This window comes from Barbus barbus (assembly GCF_936440315.1).
Source record: "Barbus barbus genome assembly, chromosome: 40".
Classification (NCBI taxonomy): Eukaryota; Metazoa; Chordata; class Actinopteri; order Cypriniformes; family Cyprinidae; genus Barbus; species Barbus barbus.
In genome coordinates, this window is record NC_136718.1 from 16,451,640 (window position 1) to 16,467,606 (window position 15,967).

The following is a 15,967-nucleotide window of genomic DNA, read 5'->3' on the forward strand; positions in this document are numbered from 1 at the left end:
TCCATTCAGACTGGATAGGAAACAAGAAGAGAGAATGATGATGAAAGTACAAGAAGAAAAGGAGGAGGACGAAGAAGTGGGAGATAGAGGAGGAAGACAGAAACTTCAGTGTGGTGTTGTGCAAGAGAGGCACAATAAAAGATGAAACTGATGTAGAGAGGGTGGAGAGGAGTCGGCTGAAGGGGTGGTAGATGCACGCAGCCAATGACAATCCAGAAAGGCTGACCCATGACCGGTTAGATGTTCTGTTCACAAAAGGTCCCAAAAGCCAAGGAACTGGCTAAAACAAGTTACTTTTCTCAAAGGAAAGGAAAGGAGAAAGAACAGAAAGCTATCTTTACGGTTTAATGTGGTGTGGATAACCCTCTCTCAGGAACAATCCTGGTTTTAGGGGGAGGAGGAGAGAGGCCTGACTGAGACCCACAGCAAGACCTTCCCACCTGTGTGAAGGACAGGAGCCAGAGAAGACGCTTTAGTTTGGGCAACAGCACTCTCTCGTCCACTTTAAACTAGACAAAAACAGACCATTCTCCTCCATAATTCATTATTTATGTGCAAGAGCGTTCCAGAGGATCATAGAAAATTGGAGCTGAGCTGCGAATCAAAGCTCTGGCACGACAAACTATAAGAAACAGAGGGATTTTGAAGGAGGGAGGGAATATCGACAAGGAGCTTCACGTAGACAGAGGCTGCTGGAATATGAAATCTCTTCCAAAGAACCAGGGACGAACCGACCAGATTTTGGGCGCTATGGCGGATATGCTGACATCTCTGGCGATACCCAATCAGAAGTGGGTGAGTGACCTCTGTGGCCTTTCACATTTGTACTTAGTTGTTGATCAATATTAATGCAACACACATGTGACTATTGCACAATAATATCTGTCCTAATTTTGTATTTTGTGCTTTGAGAGGCTTTAGGTTTTATTTTAAGTAGCATTTGCTTTCATATATGTAAACAAGATTTGCATGTAACTCAAACTAAAGAAAGACAGCTGGTTTTGCGTGTTTGGAGAACAATTCACATGCATTTTAAATTTACTGTAACTTAGCATGGTCATAATCATAATTCACAGAGCAGTTCCTGTTATTTTTTCAGAGATGATAAAGTTTAACGGCCAGTGAAATCAGAAAAAGATGCATGAAGGATAAGCTTATTGTCAGTCATCCAATCTAACTGGCTTGACTTCTGCAATTAATGTGTGCCAGTTTACAACAGGAACTATTTGCAGACATGCTCCAGATTGTGTATTTGTAAATTTGAGGAAAAGAAATGACAGATGAATTTAAAATGTGAAGTGTGTGCTTCCTCTGTACGTGTGTACAGTTTCAGAAAAACAGTTGATAAAGATGAAATGACCCTTTGTTTGTGAACATCCATGTTTAAAATCATGTCATAACAATGGCATCTATCAAACGAGGAACACATCACAGGTAGGAAAAGAATTGAGGGATAAACAATGAAGTCAGTCAGAGAATGACAGAGAAGCATTTCGGAGGAAAACTATGCAAGACCGCTGTGCCAGATTGCAGTGACACATGAAAAACACTCTCCTGGGTATTTAGGAGGAATTTAGAGCACTTGTAGGCACAGGAAACTAGCGCTGATTAAGACATCTCCTCATAAACAAACACACGCATGCCGTCTTCTCAAAATAGCTGTCAAGCTGTAGGTCTGATTGGCTTTTTAGGTCTACTGTTCTTTAAGGCTTTCCAAATCCTGAATACATACACACATATACACACAGTTCAAATAGTTTAAGAGCAACAATGCAGAGGTTTTAAAATACCACTCTTTTGCATTTTTAGTTCCACTGCCCATGCCAAAATAAAGTCTGAGGAGGAAAACATTTGCGTGAGGAATGTTAAGGCTGGATGGTAGGAAACCTTCTGCTAAGAACATAAAAGTAAATGTGACATACATAAAAAATGTCCCATTTCACTATCAGTCTATTGGATAAAGAATTCCCAAAATATTATTGTTATGAAAATATTATCTTGCAGTTATAGTCATCCTTTGGATCTCTTAAATATTTTTCTCTAAAATCTTAATCTTTATTGTCACTCTTCAGTATTTGTTATGGCTCAACCTAGGTAGGGCAAAGAGAACAGCACTAAAAATATACTAAATTTATGTTAAATTTAAATTAATGTCCGTCTATGTGTGTATACATACGCATACGCACCATTCAAATATTTGGGGTCAGTAAGATTTTTTTTGAAAGAAAGTAACCAGCAAGGATGCATTAAATTAATCAAAAGTGACACCAAATATGCATATTAGAATGATTTCTGAAGGATCATGGAATAAAGACTTGCCATCACATGAATGAATAAATTACATTTCAAAATATATTACAGTTTAATATATAAAAATTTAATATATTTTTAATTGTAATAATATTTGACAATAACACAATATTGCTGTATTTATACTGTATTTTTGATGAAATGTATAAATGCAGCCTTGGTGAGCATTAGAAACTTCTTTCAAAAACATTACTAAACTGAAACTGTTATATAAACATGTTTAAACATTCTTTAATGTCTTTAATGTGTGTGTGACTCAGTATTAAATCAGTAAATGATTAAATAAATATGACCCTGGTTGTGAAAATCCAGCTTAAAGTCATTCTTTTGTGATTTACTGTTTTCTAAAATCATCCTTCATAAGGTAAAGACCATTCTGTGAAAATGTAACCTTGATATCTTTAATATTGACTGAGTAAGGCCATGTCAAAGATTGAAATCATAGTGAAATTAATGGTTGAAATCAAACTTTGATGCTTGTTATCTCATAATTAGGTTTTGAGACTTTAGCCTGGATTTCACAGATAGGGTCACAAATATCTAAAATAAAATATGTAATTTCAAATCTCCCATTATGAAAGTTTATATCTTTACAGCTGAAAATGCACATTTCAAGTAGAATTTGTGACTGTCCATCTTTGGTTGTAGAACTCGGAGGGTATTGAGCACCTGAGTGTGACACAGGAACAGAAAACAGGAAAACGACGCCCATGGGACACAGAGGGACTGAATTGGGATGACATGTCCCGGGACAGCCTGGAAAGAGTACGAAGAAGAGACCGAGCAAGTAAGACACAACAACCATATTTGGTCAAATGTTGCTTGACTTGACTATTAGCAGGTTAAACATATACAGCAAGAGTTGCCAGTGATCAACTCCAACGTGATGGATATGGAGCCAAGGCACATTTAAAAAAAAAAAAAAATAGAACATGGAGTTTGAAGATGGCCTTGGCGCAATCTTGACCTTCAGTAACAAAGGAGTGTATGCCAGTGTTGATGTTGATGTAAGGTCATGTTTCTGTTTAAAGCAGCTATTATTTCTGTTTGACCTACACCTCACTTCTGCCACATGTGATATCAGAAATTGTTTTGATCTGTGCAATATGCTTAATAACAGAGTGACATCCTTATTATGGGCTGAAAAAGGCGTCTTTTTGCTGCACTCAACCCGCAGTACAAACAAACATTCTGGCCTACAGTGTTTAGGGTTTGCCAAATATTTACAAGTGCAGCTAACACTATCAGCATGTTTTGGGTGCTCACATGAAATTATAATGGTTTCAGCATGGGCTGAAAATAACTTCACCTAAGATTTAAAGGCATAGTTTGCTTTTCATGAAAAGCGTAAACACTGTGGCGCTATCAAAACATTGATCTGTTTGTTTGATCATCCATTAGCAGAATATTAGTAACAGTGGCTAAACCAGTGGCATGGGTTTGGGGCTGGACTACCTGTTTGTCTGACCAATGGAAGATGCGGTATAAGCAACCTGTTTGAAAACACTCATTGAATGCTTCTCAGTACTCAGATGTTTCCTTGTTTCTCCAGCCCATGACCTGGAAATCCTTGATCATGAAGATGTAACATCTAAAAAAAAGAAACAAATAAATAAAACAAAAAAGCACCTAAATAATACTAATAATGTATAGCGATGTAGTTGAAAACTTCACATCTAACAAAATTCATTCCAACATACTGCTACATTCAGTAAAAAAACGACAGTAATGTGTTGCTTAAAGATGTGCAACAATCGATCCTGTTTTTGTTTCTTTCAGTAGGGCCTACTCTTGTTAATGCAGCAAAACTAGACATATTCATTGGCGATATTATGTCTAACATGTAAGTTACTCATTATTAATTTTTTTGTTTATTGAAATATGTTTACTGTTGCGGTGAATATCAGCACGGCCTGCACAGTGATATATTTGTTGATAGCTGGATGCAATTACAGCTGGAAAATGATATTGTTTTTGTATGTATTATTATTTTAACTACAGTCCAACAATGAAAGTCTGAAGAGGTAAATAGGGCTAATGATGTGTTTTGGCTGTGAGTGAATTTATGTTGGGTGTAGATAAGTTCAGGTAACAAAGCTCTGATCAGATCGGCTCTGTCACAGGTCTAAGCAGGTGGTTAATGAACCTCACCCTGTAACTGTACTGCCTGAACTGATAATCAAACTTATTTAATTTAAATTGTTGAGAGGAAACAATCTTTGCTAATCTTCCATGACAAAAATTGGATGAAAAGCTGCTCTGAACAGCTTCCAGATGGGAGACCCACTCGCCTGTCTTTAGCCAATGTCAGTAAAATGCACTACTTGTTGTAGCTACGATTATTTGGAGTTAAACGCATTAAATTGAGTTAATCAGAACAAAAAAGAGCTTTGTAGTGGGATGGGTGCTGAATACTGAGGTAGGTGACATGTAGCCAAATTACTTACTGTCCGACACGTGGTGTATAGGAAAGCAAGGAGCCCTAGGATGTTTGTCGCAAATTAGACTGCTTAGATGAATTGCCATGTCAAAGCTGTAGCTTCTAAATATTAGTTTAAGACATACCAAGAGCAAGCACCAGTGCCCATTTAATCAGGGTTGCTTCCTTATGTAAGTTTACTTATTTTGTTTACTTCGATGCTGTGAATGAAAACAAACAATTGTAAATGAAAATTCACAAGCGATGACCGAAATGACTACTTCTCGATAGGATAGTTTACCCCAAAATGAAAACTCTTTTGCATGTCATTTATTCACCATTTGCCATTCTAAACCTGTATAACATTCTTGGAGCACAAGAGAAGTTCTGAAGATATTGTAGTACTTGCAATTACACTGAATGAGGACTAAAGCTTTCAAGCTTCAAAAAAAGGATGTAAAAGCACCATTATGTGTCATAACACCAAAAGTAATCCATGACTCCATGCGCTACATTACAAGTCTTCTTCAGCTGTACAGTAGCTGCTGAATACACTATTCACTGGCAATCTTGCCTTCCAGTGAACTGTTCACCACTGTGTCTCTATCACCAAAATGAATTAAGTAACCAGAGCTGTGGTTCCCAAAAGCATCATAAGCCTAAGTAGATCATAGAAAGCATTGGCACCAATAGTCTCTTTGATCTACTTATGATAACAATGCAGATCAGTCCCGTCCAATTGAATCAGTGAGTAATTCAGACTTTTGTGCACTGATTAATTAAGAAGATTCAAATCAAAAGAATGATTTATTTACAAATCAGATTTTAAAGCTTCTCTCATGAACGTACCAAAGTAAGCTTAAAGTGAATAATGATAAAAAAATATAGTTCATCCAAAAATGAAATTGGCTAAAAATGAATTCACTTTCTGCCATCCATAAATACATATCTTATATATATATATAGACACACACACACACACACACACACACACACACACACACACACTTAAATTAAATGTTTCTCATTCAAAGCTATTCATACAAGGCTTCAGAACATGCAATTGAATCCTGTTTAAAATAGCGAATGGAAAACATTGTTCAGTTGTCTCCTTTTGTATTTCACAGAAGAAAGTCTAGTAGATTTGGAACGACATGAAGGTGAGTTAACAATGACACAATTTTTTATTTTTGGGTCAACTGTTGCTTTAATAGCAGCCTGTTTAACCAAATAAGTTCTCAAAAGAGCTTAGCCATTTTGTAAGATGCCGTCCCTTCAAGTTAATACTTTTAGGGTTCCCCATCAATAAGATCTGAAGGGCTCAAAGTGAAATTTCCATTCCTTGCTTTGTCTATGGCTAAAGGGGCCTCTGCAGTACTAGAAGAGCTAGAGGCACAGGAGATTACCCATCTGTTAAAGATTAGAAACAAGATGCCGTTTAGCAGCTTCAGTGGAATCACAGGACAGTGCCAGCATTCACTAAATCACATGCAGACGTGTAGCTTGAACACATTCACCCTCTTTTTTTACTCCATTTTCTTCTCTTCCTTACCAAAAGCTTATGTCCTGCAGTCCATTCAGGACATTTCGTTGGATAGAAGCCCTCAAGTCTTCACTAAATCCTCAAGCTTCACTTTCCATTCTAAGAGTCTTGAAGCATGTCATGTAGCTCTTTCATAACAGGGTTGACTGTGGATGATGACACAAATGTTCAAAACGATATGTATGCCCTTCAATTCTTTTCTTTTGTCTGGATGAATGCTGGAAAACCATAACAAAAGGAGGCAGCAAGAGCAGACTTTTCCAAGGTGAATGGCTCATACATGTATAGTTTCCTGGGCCTATATGACCGCAAATAGTGAGAGTGACATAATCAGATCCCTGTGCTGAGATGTATTTGCTTTAAATATTTTATGTGAAGACATATTTCACCTTTTAAAATGGCAGGGCACTGAGAATTATTTGTTGTTCATAATTTTTGTATTATTCATTTATTGGTTCATGTGCGTTCAAGGCTGAGTCTCATAGCGCCGTATTTTTTGTTCATAATTATTTTATTCATTATTCGTCATTCATTATTTAGTTACAGGAAAGCTGTTTGGCTCTGTCATGTGTTGCTGATGTATCTTTCTCTTGCATTCAGAAAATAATCATGCTTTCATCACTACAGTAGAAGATGCCTGCTGTGCAAACAAAGATTTTTTTGGTGCTGATATTTGACATAAAACATTATGTAGCGGCGTATCTCAAAAATCCTCAATATATGGTTTGTTCTGCAAGAAATGTTCATCCATTCATAAATTGGCCCATTATAAAGACCCCCTTTTCACATACTCCTTAGATTAAAAAAACAACAACACACAGCTGGGGGAATGTGGAGTCAGAATTCCCAAGAGACCCATAGGCTAAGCAAGTCCTAACCTTAAAAGGGCCTTTGTTACCACAGCTTTGGCGCTGCTCTGCCACACTGGGGAAAATTGGTGGTGGTTGCCTCAGGCTTTCCCAGTGTGTGTGTGTGTTTTCACCTCTATATGTTTTATTGAGCATGTTTAATGCATGTCAAACCTTTATTAGAACATAAACATTGACATTTATTGTTACAGTGTGTCTGCTATCCAACCTAACCTCCAGAATTCAGAACTGATGTAGCTGCATCCTTTAAATTCATGAGAAAGAATTGGCCACACCCCACAGAAAATTGAGTAGAAATGACAGGATTAGACATTTGCTGAATTGGAATATGTCAGCTGCAAGTCCTTCCACCTTGGTCCAAAAAAACTTATAGAGTATCTATCTGTATATCATTTGGTTGTTTTATCTCTCATTCGATCATTCTGTCTAATAAGGTTCTGTCATTCTGTCTATTTGTCACGTGTATAATTCTGTTGTTTGTCTATCATTCTATCTATTATTTTATCATTCTGTCCATTTATTGTTTTATATACACTGCAATATAAAAGTTTTTTTCTTAAAGGAAATTTATACTTTTATTTATCAGGAATACATTAATCAAAAGTGACAACAAAGACTTTTACGTTGATTTCTAGTTCAATGAAATGCTGTCCTTTTGAACATTAAATATGTCAAAGAATCATGAAAAACATAATTCAAACACAGTTTCCACAAACATATTATTAATGTTTTCAACATTGATAATAATAAGACATTTTTCTTGAACACCAAATCAGCATATTAGAATGATTTCTGAAGCATCATGTGAAACTGAAGACTTTTGGACAAAATTGGACAAATTACAATTTAGAATATATTAAAATCTATTAATTATGTTAGCTGTTATTCTCTCTATAGTTCTGTCATTCTATCTGTCATACTTGTCTTCTGTTCTTCTGTTGTGCTACTGTTCTCTGCCCTTAAAGCTTATGAACTTCAATCATTTTAAACCATTTTATTTAGCTTTGTCAAGCCAACATTCAATGTTTATCTAGTCAAACTTTGCCTTTCTAATTCAGAGATTTTAATGAATTTCTCTATTTAATATCATTTTCATTTGAATTCTACTTAATTACGTTGACATTTGAATTGCAAATCTTCATCATTTTGCGAACTCAATTCAAATGTAGAATTACTATTGAATTTAAAATGCATTCTCAATTCAATTCTAAATAGTAAAAATATGTGGCTCTAATCTTTGCACATCACAGCCACAAAATAAAAAAAAAAAAAACAGTCTATCTAGAAAGAATAGATATGCAACAAAATTAAAATTAAATTAGGTCAAATCTTATATAAAAAAAAAAACTAGAGTTGTTAAGGAGCACCGACATTCTCTCGAGTTAATGCTCCAGAGCGGGAGACACATTGATAAACTGCTGGCCTCTAGGCCAGAAGCCAAACTCTCACACCCAGTAACCATCAGCCAGCATCCTCTCAATCAGCTCCTAGAACAATTTAAGCCTGTGTCAGGAACATCGTAAAGCTCTAGGGCTGTTTGTATATTTCTTGGCGTTGTGTTTTTCCACTGGATGTTGATATATGGTTACTGTTGGGTGAGATGTATCCCGTTGTTGAAAGATCTGTGGTTTAGGATGGAGTTTGGGAATCAGACGGGTCATGTGGTGGACGTTGGTCTGTTTTGTTTTGCCTCTTTGGTGCTAACTGTTGCTTTGTTGGTCATTAATCAGAGCAGAGTTTGCTACACCTTCCCCCAAATGCCTTAGCCAAGTCCTCATGATGAACAGCGCTCTGGGGATGATCTGAAGATGAGAAAAGGCTAGTCTGACATTGTTGAGTCATTGTCTTTTTGGCTACAGGGTTGAGAGAACAACATTCATGCCAACAGAGACAGCGGTCTTGCAGAGATCAGATCTAATGATCTGCTTCTTTATGTATCAGGGAACAAAACTGGTCCACAGATGGCATTTCCACACTGTGATGTTTTATGAACCGAAATCCCAGGATGAGATAAAGGACCAAGAGGAAATGCATGCTGTTCTACTCATCAGAATAAGATGTAAGAGGAGACTTTATATGGAAATGGTAGCAGAAGTAGTTTGGAGTCTGTATAATTTAAAACAGATATGCCTTACATCATTTCTGCATTAATTTGTGGTTGAATGGACTGTGTTGCATGTCTAGATGGTAAGAAGGATTGTGTTTACATTGGATAAACCTATCTGTTTAAATATCTCATCACTAATCTTTGAAAATCCTCTTCAGGACATCTTAGCGGCTATATTTATATAATTTGGGGGAGAGTATTCAGCTGAGGTGCATCTGTTTAAGTACAATATGCAAAGGATGGGGAGTTCTGGTGAGAGGGATTGTGGGAGGCACAGCTTGATATGTTTCCCATCAGTCTACACAGTACAGGTGACAGTATGTATGTTTTTTGAATGACATATATTTAAATGTGCATTTTTGTCTCCTTTTCAGTTCATTTTATTGACCACATCCCACAGGATTGACCACATCCCACAGAATTGGAATGACAGGAAATTAAATTGGTTGAATTAAGCCATTTTGAAGATAGATAGATAGCTAGATATAATTGAATTTAGCAGCTAATTTGAAATTTAAATTTTCGATTCAGTTCTAAACGGTACATATCCCTTGTATGTGAAGATGTGAGTGAGTGTGTGTGCACATTTTTGTATATATTTTTGTGAGAGTCCTGGCCAATCTCTTGGCTTGTGTTGGGAGACAGACCAGCAAACAAAGTGCAGAGCGTACAACACCAGCTCACTGCAGCCAGCTGGATTTCTGCCAGCTGTCTCTCTGTTCTCCCACACTGCTGCCTATTCATGCAGGCCTTAATTGGAGCTCCTGCTTTTAGAAAGAGAAAGAATGAGAATTCGAGAGGTCTAAACATCCCAATAAAAACACAGTATGGTGAAGGCACTGCACAGGATGATTTAGAATGGGTTGGAGAAAGGCAGTGAGAGGACTTAGTCACTTTACTTCATTTTCATTTATACATGTTGATGTAAATTAACTTGGGACAGCTGTATTGGTCATTGCATGATTGCATAATTACATATTTAAGCTTGCTGACCTTGAACCCTCTACTGCTAACATTTTCACTGTTCCTGTCACTGTCAATGCTGTTAGATCTTGAACCATTGTTTGTGTAATTAGCATGCAGTGAACAACGCCAGAATCCATCATCATCAGTATGTGCAAAAACAATTTGGAGGGGAGTGGGCAAGCAGAGCCAACACTACTTTAAGCTATTTGTCAATCCATTTTTTCATTTCATGCACTTAAATGTGAGTGGACATTGATAAACTTAGTATTTGACAAAATAATTTTTGAGCCTCCCATCATAATAATGTCATTTGTGTGAGTTTGAGGTAGGACTATCTGTTTGGCGATGAATTATTGATGGGAAACCTGTTTGAAAATTATATTTGCGGTTTTGTATTGTATATATTCTCATGTTTGAATGCAGTATGTATGAGGATGAGCGTGGATGAGTTTACGTGCGTGTTTGAATACAGTATACGCGTGCCAGGGCAAACTCATAAATGGAGGCAATGAAGTGGGGAGAATGAGTAAATAAATAGAAACAGGAAAGGGTGAGGGAAGAACAGAGGAAAGAGAAGACAAAAAAGACTTGTATGGGTTTTGATACACTATTCATCTCATGTTCTTTCTTTGGTTCTTTTACCCTGTTGCCATGGAATTCTAATATGTATTTGTGCTGATGGATTACAATATTCAAATGCCAGACATTATTTATTACAACTTTAAAATTGTGTTGTAGTCTTGTTCAGCATAGGAAAGTGCCTTTCAGATTCTGTACATTCTTGTTAGTTTAACAGAAAAATAAGATACTGTAAAAACTTGTCTATTGGTTAACCAGACATTATATTATTGTATTTTCAATCAGAAATTATATGAAATTTAATGGGACAATACATGATTTTACACACACAAAAAAAGAAAAAAGTGAGTATAGGCAGCTTTGTTTCTGGATGTCCCTGTCTTATATATTACATTGGGTTGTATTTGTATTTTATTTTATTAATATTTTTAAATAAAAAAAAAATAAGTTAAATACTTGTCAGTTATGTACATTGACGTTAATGTTTATTGCATTATTTTAGTATTTTTTTTCTTACTCAAATATTGCTCATATATAATATATATAACATTTTTAAAATGTTATTTTGTATAATTAGTATAGTAATTAAGATATATTAATACAATTATTGTATTTTGCTGTAAAAATGCATAAAATACAGTATAAAATTGCAGTGCATTTAACCGTGCATATTTTGTTCAGACACTCTTAGAAAGGCCAATGAAAAACTCATGCCTGAGTGTTCACAAATCAGAGAAAGATTCTTTAGAGGGGTAAAGACTTGCCCAGGCACATAGTATACACTCCCTCTACTGATCAGAGATGTTAATGCAATCCTTACTGACAGCATAAGCCTTTAGTATGAGCCTTGTTATGTATCATAAGATCACATGGTTGAGATATCAATGAGTTTTTTTTACAAAGTAAATACACTGCAAAATATGTTAATTTTGCGATTACATTCTTCCCTGTACCAGTTTAGGCAGCTACTGTACACTGTGTTGATTTTGAGGGAGGTATCTGCCTCAAAAATGATTCACTTGCATGCCTTTAACGAAACAATCTGGAAGAGTGAACACAAGTGCTCAGAACAGCTTAACCAAATTTGCACTTCTGTCATGGTTAATTTCCTCAAGTATTGCAAAGAGAAAAAGCAAACTGGTTAGCGAGGAAGAGAGAAAAGTTGACTCGTGATCGTATACAAACATCACCATGCAACTCCCTTTCTCTTGCTGTGGTAAGCAGTGTACACTTGAAGTGAGAAGGAACAAAAACAGGACAGGACTGCTTGTTTGATGTGTGGTATTAGTCTTTGCATCCTACGGTGTGCCTTTTGAAATGGCTTTTTCAGTTTCAATTTAATTTGTCTTCCTTTTAACCAAATCAAAATACTGTTTGTTCTGTTTGTAGTTGGATTATAGATTATAAGAGAGAAAATGCAGCTTTGTTCTTGCGAGTCAAATCCTCTGCCATTCACGTCACAGGCAGACAACAGTGTGATGTGTTGCGGTTTACAACACTGCAACCTGGTGGAGGTGTTAAGGGGCTGACAGCAATGTTGCGGTAACAAAGTCACGTCATTCGTTTGCAATGAGAATTGCCGATTTGAGGTGACAGTGATGGACCGACTAAGTTGTTTACATGAAGGTTTATAATGGAGCCACAGCAGGTTTTGAATAGTCAAGCTACAGTTTCCATCTGTCTGCCCAAATATGACATTATGCGTTAACAGATACTGAAGGATTAATAATGTATGTCACACGTCATCTCTGTCTTTCAGAGCAAGCACACAATGCTGAGGCCAGTGGTAGTCTGATTAATATGTATAATGCTGAACAAAACCAATCTCCAGTCACATTGTCTAGGTCTGATAGTCTGGCTTTGAACTGGAACGATTGCTGGCATCTGACTGAAGTGTCCAAAAAATATGAGTTATTGCTTTAATCTGACTGAAACCAAATTGTTAAATAACACGCGAACGCACTTACTGTTTTACATGCAAGATATTTTGTGCCTGTAATGACAGTTTAAACTGTAAATTATTTTAAATGCAAAACAGGTGGTTTGACTTTGATGCATTGTGTGTATTCTGCATGTGGTCATCTCAGTCCTGATGTTCTATCTTCCTGGTGGGGGAAATGTTTGTTGGCTTCTTTAGTGAATTCTTCATTCTTATTGGCTGTATTGCACTTATATGGAGCCTCTCTGGTTTTCTGCAATAGACACTGGGTAATTGAGCTCTGGAGAGAGACTAATTCCATCAACACACACACACACACAAACTCAGCAAAATCCCCAGCTGCTCATGTACTCTAGAAGAGGCCTGCACTCCATTTCCTGCTCCTCTTCACCATTAGCATCACATTCCAACACACATTTTGCTTACACGCGCCTGGTCTCTTTATAGACACACTTGACACTGTTTAAGGGATAGCTCATGGAAAAATGAAAATTCTGTCAGCACTTAGTCAAGATATTCTGAAGAATGTTAGTAACTAAACAGTTTTGGTGACCATTGATTCAGATTGTATTGACAAAAAAAAAAAAAAGAAATTTCTCAAAATATTTCATAGTTGATTGGAATGAAATAAGGGTGAGTAAACAATACTTTTACATTTTTTTTTCTTTGGTGACCTGTCCCTTCAACCCAGGGTCATTATTGGGTTATTTTGTTCTATATTTCACATTCTTCATACAATATGCTTTCATCTTGTTTTTAATCTTGGCTCATCAGCTTTAAATAATATTGTAGTTATATTGTACATCTGTAAACCCCAGTTTAATGTTAATGTCTTTTATACATTAACATATCGATGAGATTACACTCTAAAAAAAATGCTGGGCTAAAAATAACCCAGGTTTGGTTAAATATGGACAAACACAGTGATTGGGTTAACTGTTTCACTCAACCTGCTGGGTAGTTTTATTTAACTCGACTGTTGTTTAAAAATTTCTTGCTTAAAATGAACCCAGAATAGGTTGGAAATTTGGAAATGTATTAATAGCCTATGCTTAATAAATCAACATTTATTGATAAGTTTAATAAATAATAATTAATGAACATTTATTAAAATGCTTGTTAATAAATGTTCACTGTTTGATTATTAGCAATGCCTCTAGTAATTATGTGTCTGATTTTTAATTTCCAACCTATTTTGTGTTCATTTTAAACCAGCCATATAGTATTTTTGAACAATATCTGAGTTAAATAAAACTGCCCAGGATGTTGGTCAAACATTTAACCCATCTGTTGGGTCAAAATAACCTAGTTGCTGGATTTGTCCATTTTGAACCCAACTTGGGTTGATTTTAACCCAGCATTTTTTAGAGTGTAGTAAAAGTAACCAGGTTGAGTCCAACTTTTATGGATTTATGAGGATTATTATTTTAATTTTCTCTAAAATATATTTATGCAGTTTGTGGCAATTGTGCTTTTTTCTTGAACATATGGGATGGAAATAATTCACAAGTAATTTTTTATTTTACATTAATTTTACATAAACTTAGATGGAAACTAGCTATTGATTAGACAAAGCAGTACATCATCGACTTTAAAAACTGTTTGTTCATCTGTGGAAATGTCACTATGTAGATCCTCTCTTGTACTCACAAGTCTTCTAAAACATACATCTCTCATATGCTAAAATTGAACAGTTTGTGAAAGTTTGTGGTATTCAACTCATAATCTTACAGCGGTCCTAATTATTATGGCTAATAAAACTGGGTCCCACTTAATATTAAGTGTCCCTAATACCTGTGTACTTACATAGTAACTAGATGTGTACGTAGTATGTAACCACAGTGTAAGTACACATTGGTAAATAGTATCTACAGCTGTAATATTTCTGTAATATTTCTACACACATGTAACAACCCTCAAAATGGTATGTGTAAGTACAAATGTGTAACAGGACATTGGTAACAACACTTTTTTCGCTTCACTAAGTACTCGTGTAACAGGAATTATATTATATATATATATATATATATATATACAAAACTACATTTTGTAACAACAGTATGTATAAGAGTAATTGGAACAATTTGATCCAGGGGGTGGAGATGGGTAAGTTTAGGGGTGGAAATGGGATCCAGGGGGTGAAAACAGGTAGGTTTAGGCATATGTAAAGTGGGAGGAGTTGGATCTCGAATTGGTGGAGTTGGTGCACCACAGTAATACCAGTGCACTTACATGGTAACTCCTCAGGAACTGTCCACTTAATATAAAGCACCAACCACAATTTATATGTAAAGCCTAACTTACTGGCCACTGCAGTGTAACATCAGAGTAATTACATTTACATTTACATTTATTCATTTAGCTGACGCTTTTATCCAAAGCGACTTACAATTGATATGTCAGAGGTCGCACGCCTCTGGAGCAACTAGGGGTTAAGTGTCTTGCTCAGGGACACATTGATGTCTCACAGTGGATTCGAACCCGGGTCTCTCACACCAAAGGCATGTGTCTTATCCACTGCGCCATCACCACCCATACTTAATTACATGGTAAATCCATAGGAATTGTCTACTTAATATAAAGTGTAACACTTTCTTTACCAAAAAGTGTTGTTACCAATGTCCTGTTACACATTTGTACTTACACACACCATTTAGGGAGTTGTTACATACGTGTAGTTACACAAACATTAGAGCTGTAGATACTATGTACCAATGTGTACTTACATTGTGGTTACATACAACATACATATCTAGTTACTTTGCAAGTACTCAGGTATTAGGGACACTTAATATAAAGTGGGACCTAAAACTGGCCTTTACTACTGGTTAAGTCTGTAGAGAAAGCCCTTAGGCTTTACCTCAATAACAATCCCACATTGGTTGTGTTGAAATGACATTGTAAGTCACCAGTGCTGCAACAGAACATTCAATCAGAGGTGACAAGCACACAAACTCACACTCACCACCTTGTATCAAAGCCTCCAAGATGCATAAACAAAGAAACATATGATCAAAACCTATAAACATTACTATTTGAAACGTGATATCTGCATTCAACACACCCAACTCTGTGTGTCTTCCCAGGTCTGTTACTTTCAGAACCAATCAAACAGCAGCTATCTTTATCTCGACGCCCTCGTATTCTGCAACCCTGTGTACAGTAAACACAGCACACCCGTTCCTCGTCCCAGCAGGTCTGTGAATGCCTCTCTGAGTGGAGGTAGTTGTAGAGA

At 36.2% G+C, this 15,967-nt stretch overlaps 1 protein-coding gene across 1 annotated transcript in view; it reads left to right on the forward strand.

Moving 5' to 3' along the window:
- The first annotated feature begins 292 nt into the window (after window positions 1-292).
- The window catches only part of LOC306859880 (rho guanine nucleotide exchange factor 25-like), a 66,279-nt gene continuing 50,604 nt past the window's right edge, over window positions 293-15,967 (forward strand). Inside the window, exons 1-2 of the mRNA XM_079401268.1 lie at window positions 293-795; window positions 2,959-3,097. Of these exons, the coding sequence (XP_079257394.1) occupies window positions 700-795; window positions 2,959-3,097 (235 nt within the window). The 5' untranslated portion in view covers window positions 293-699. The remainder of the gene's footprint in view (window positions 796-2,958; window positions 3,098-15,967) is intronic.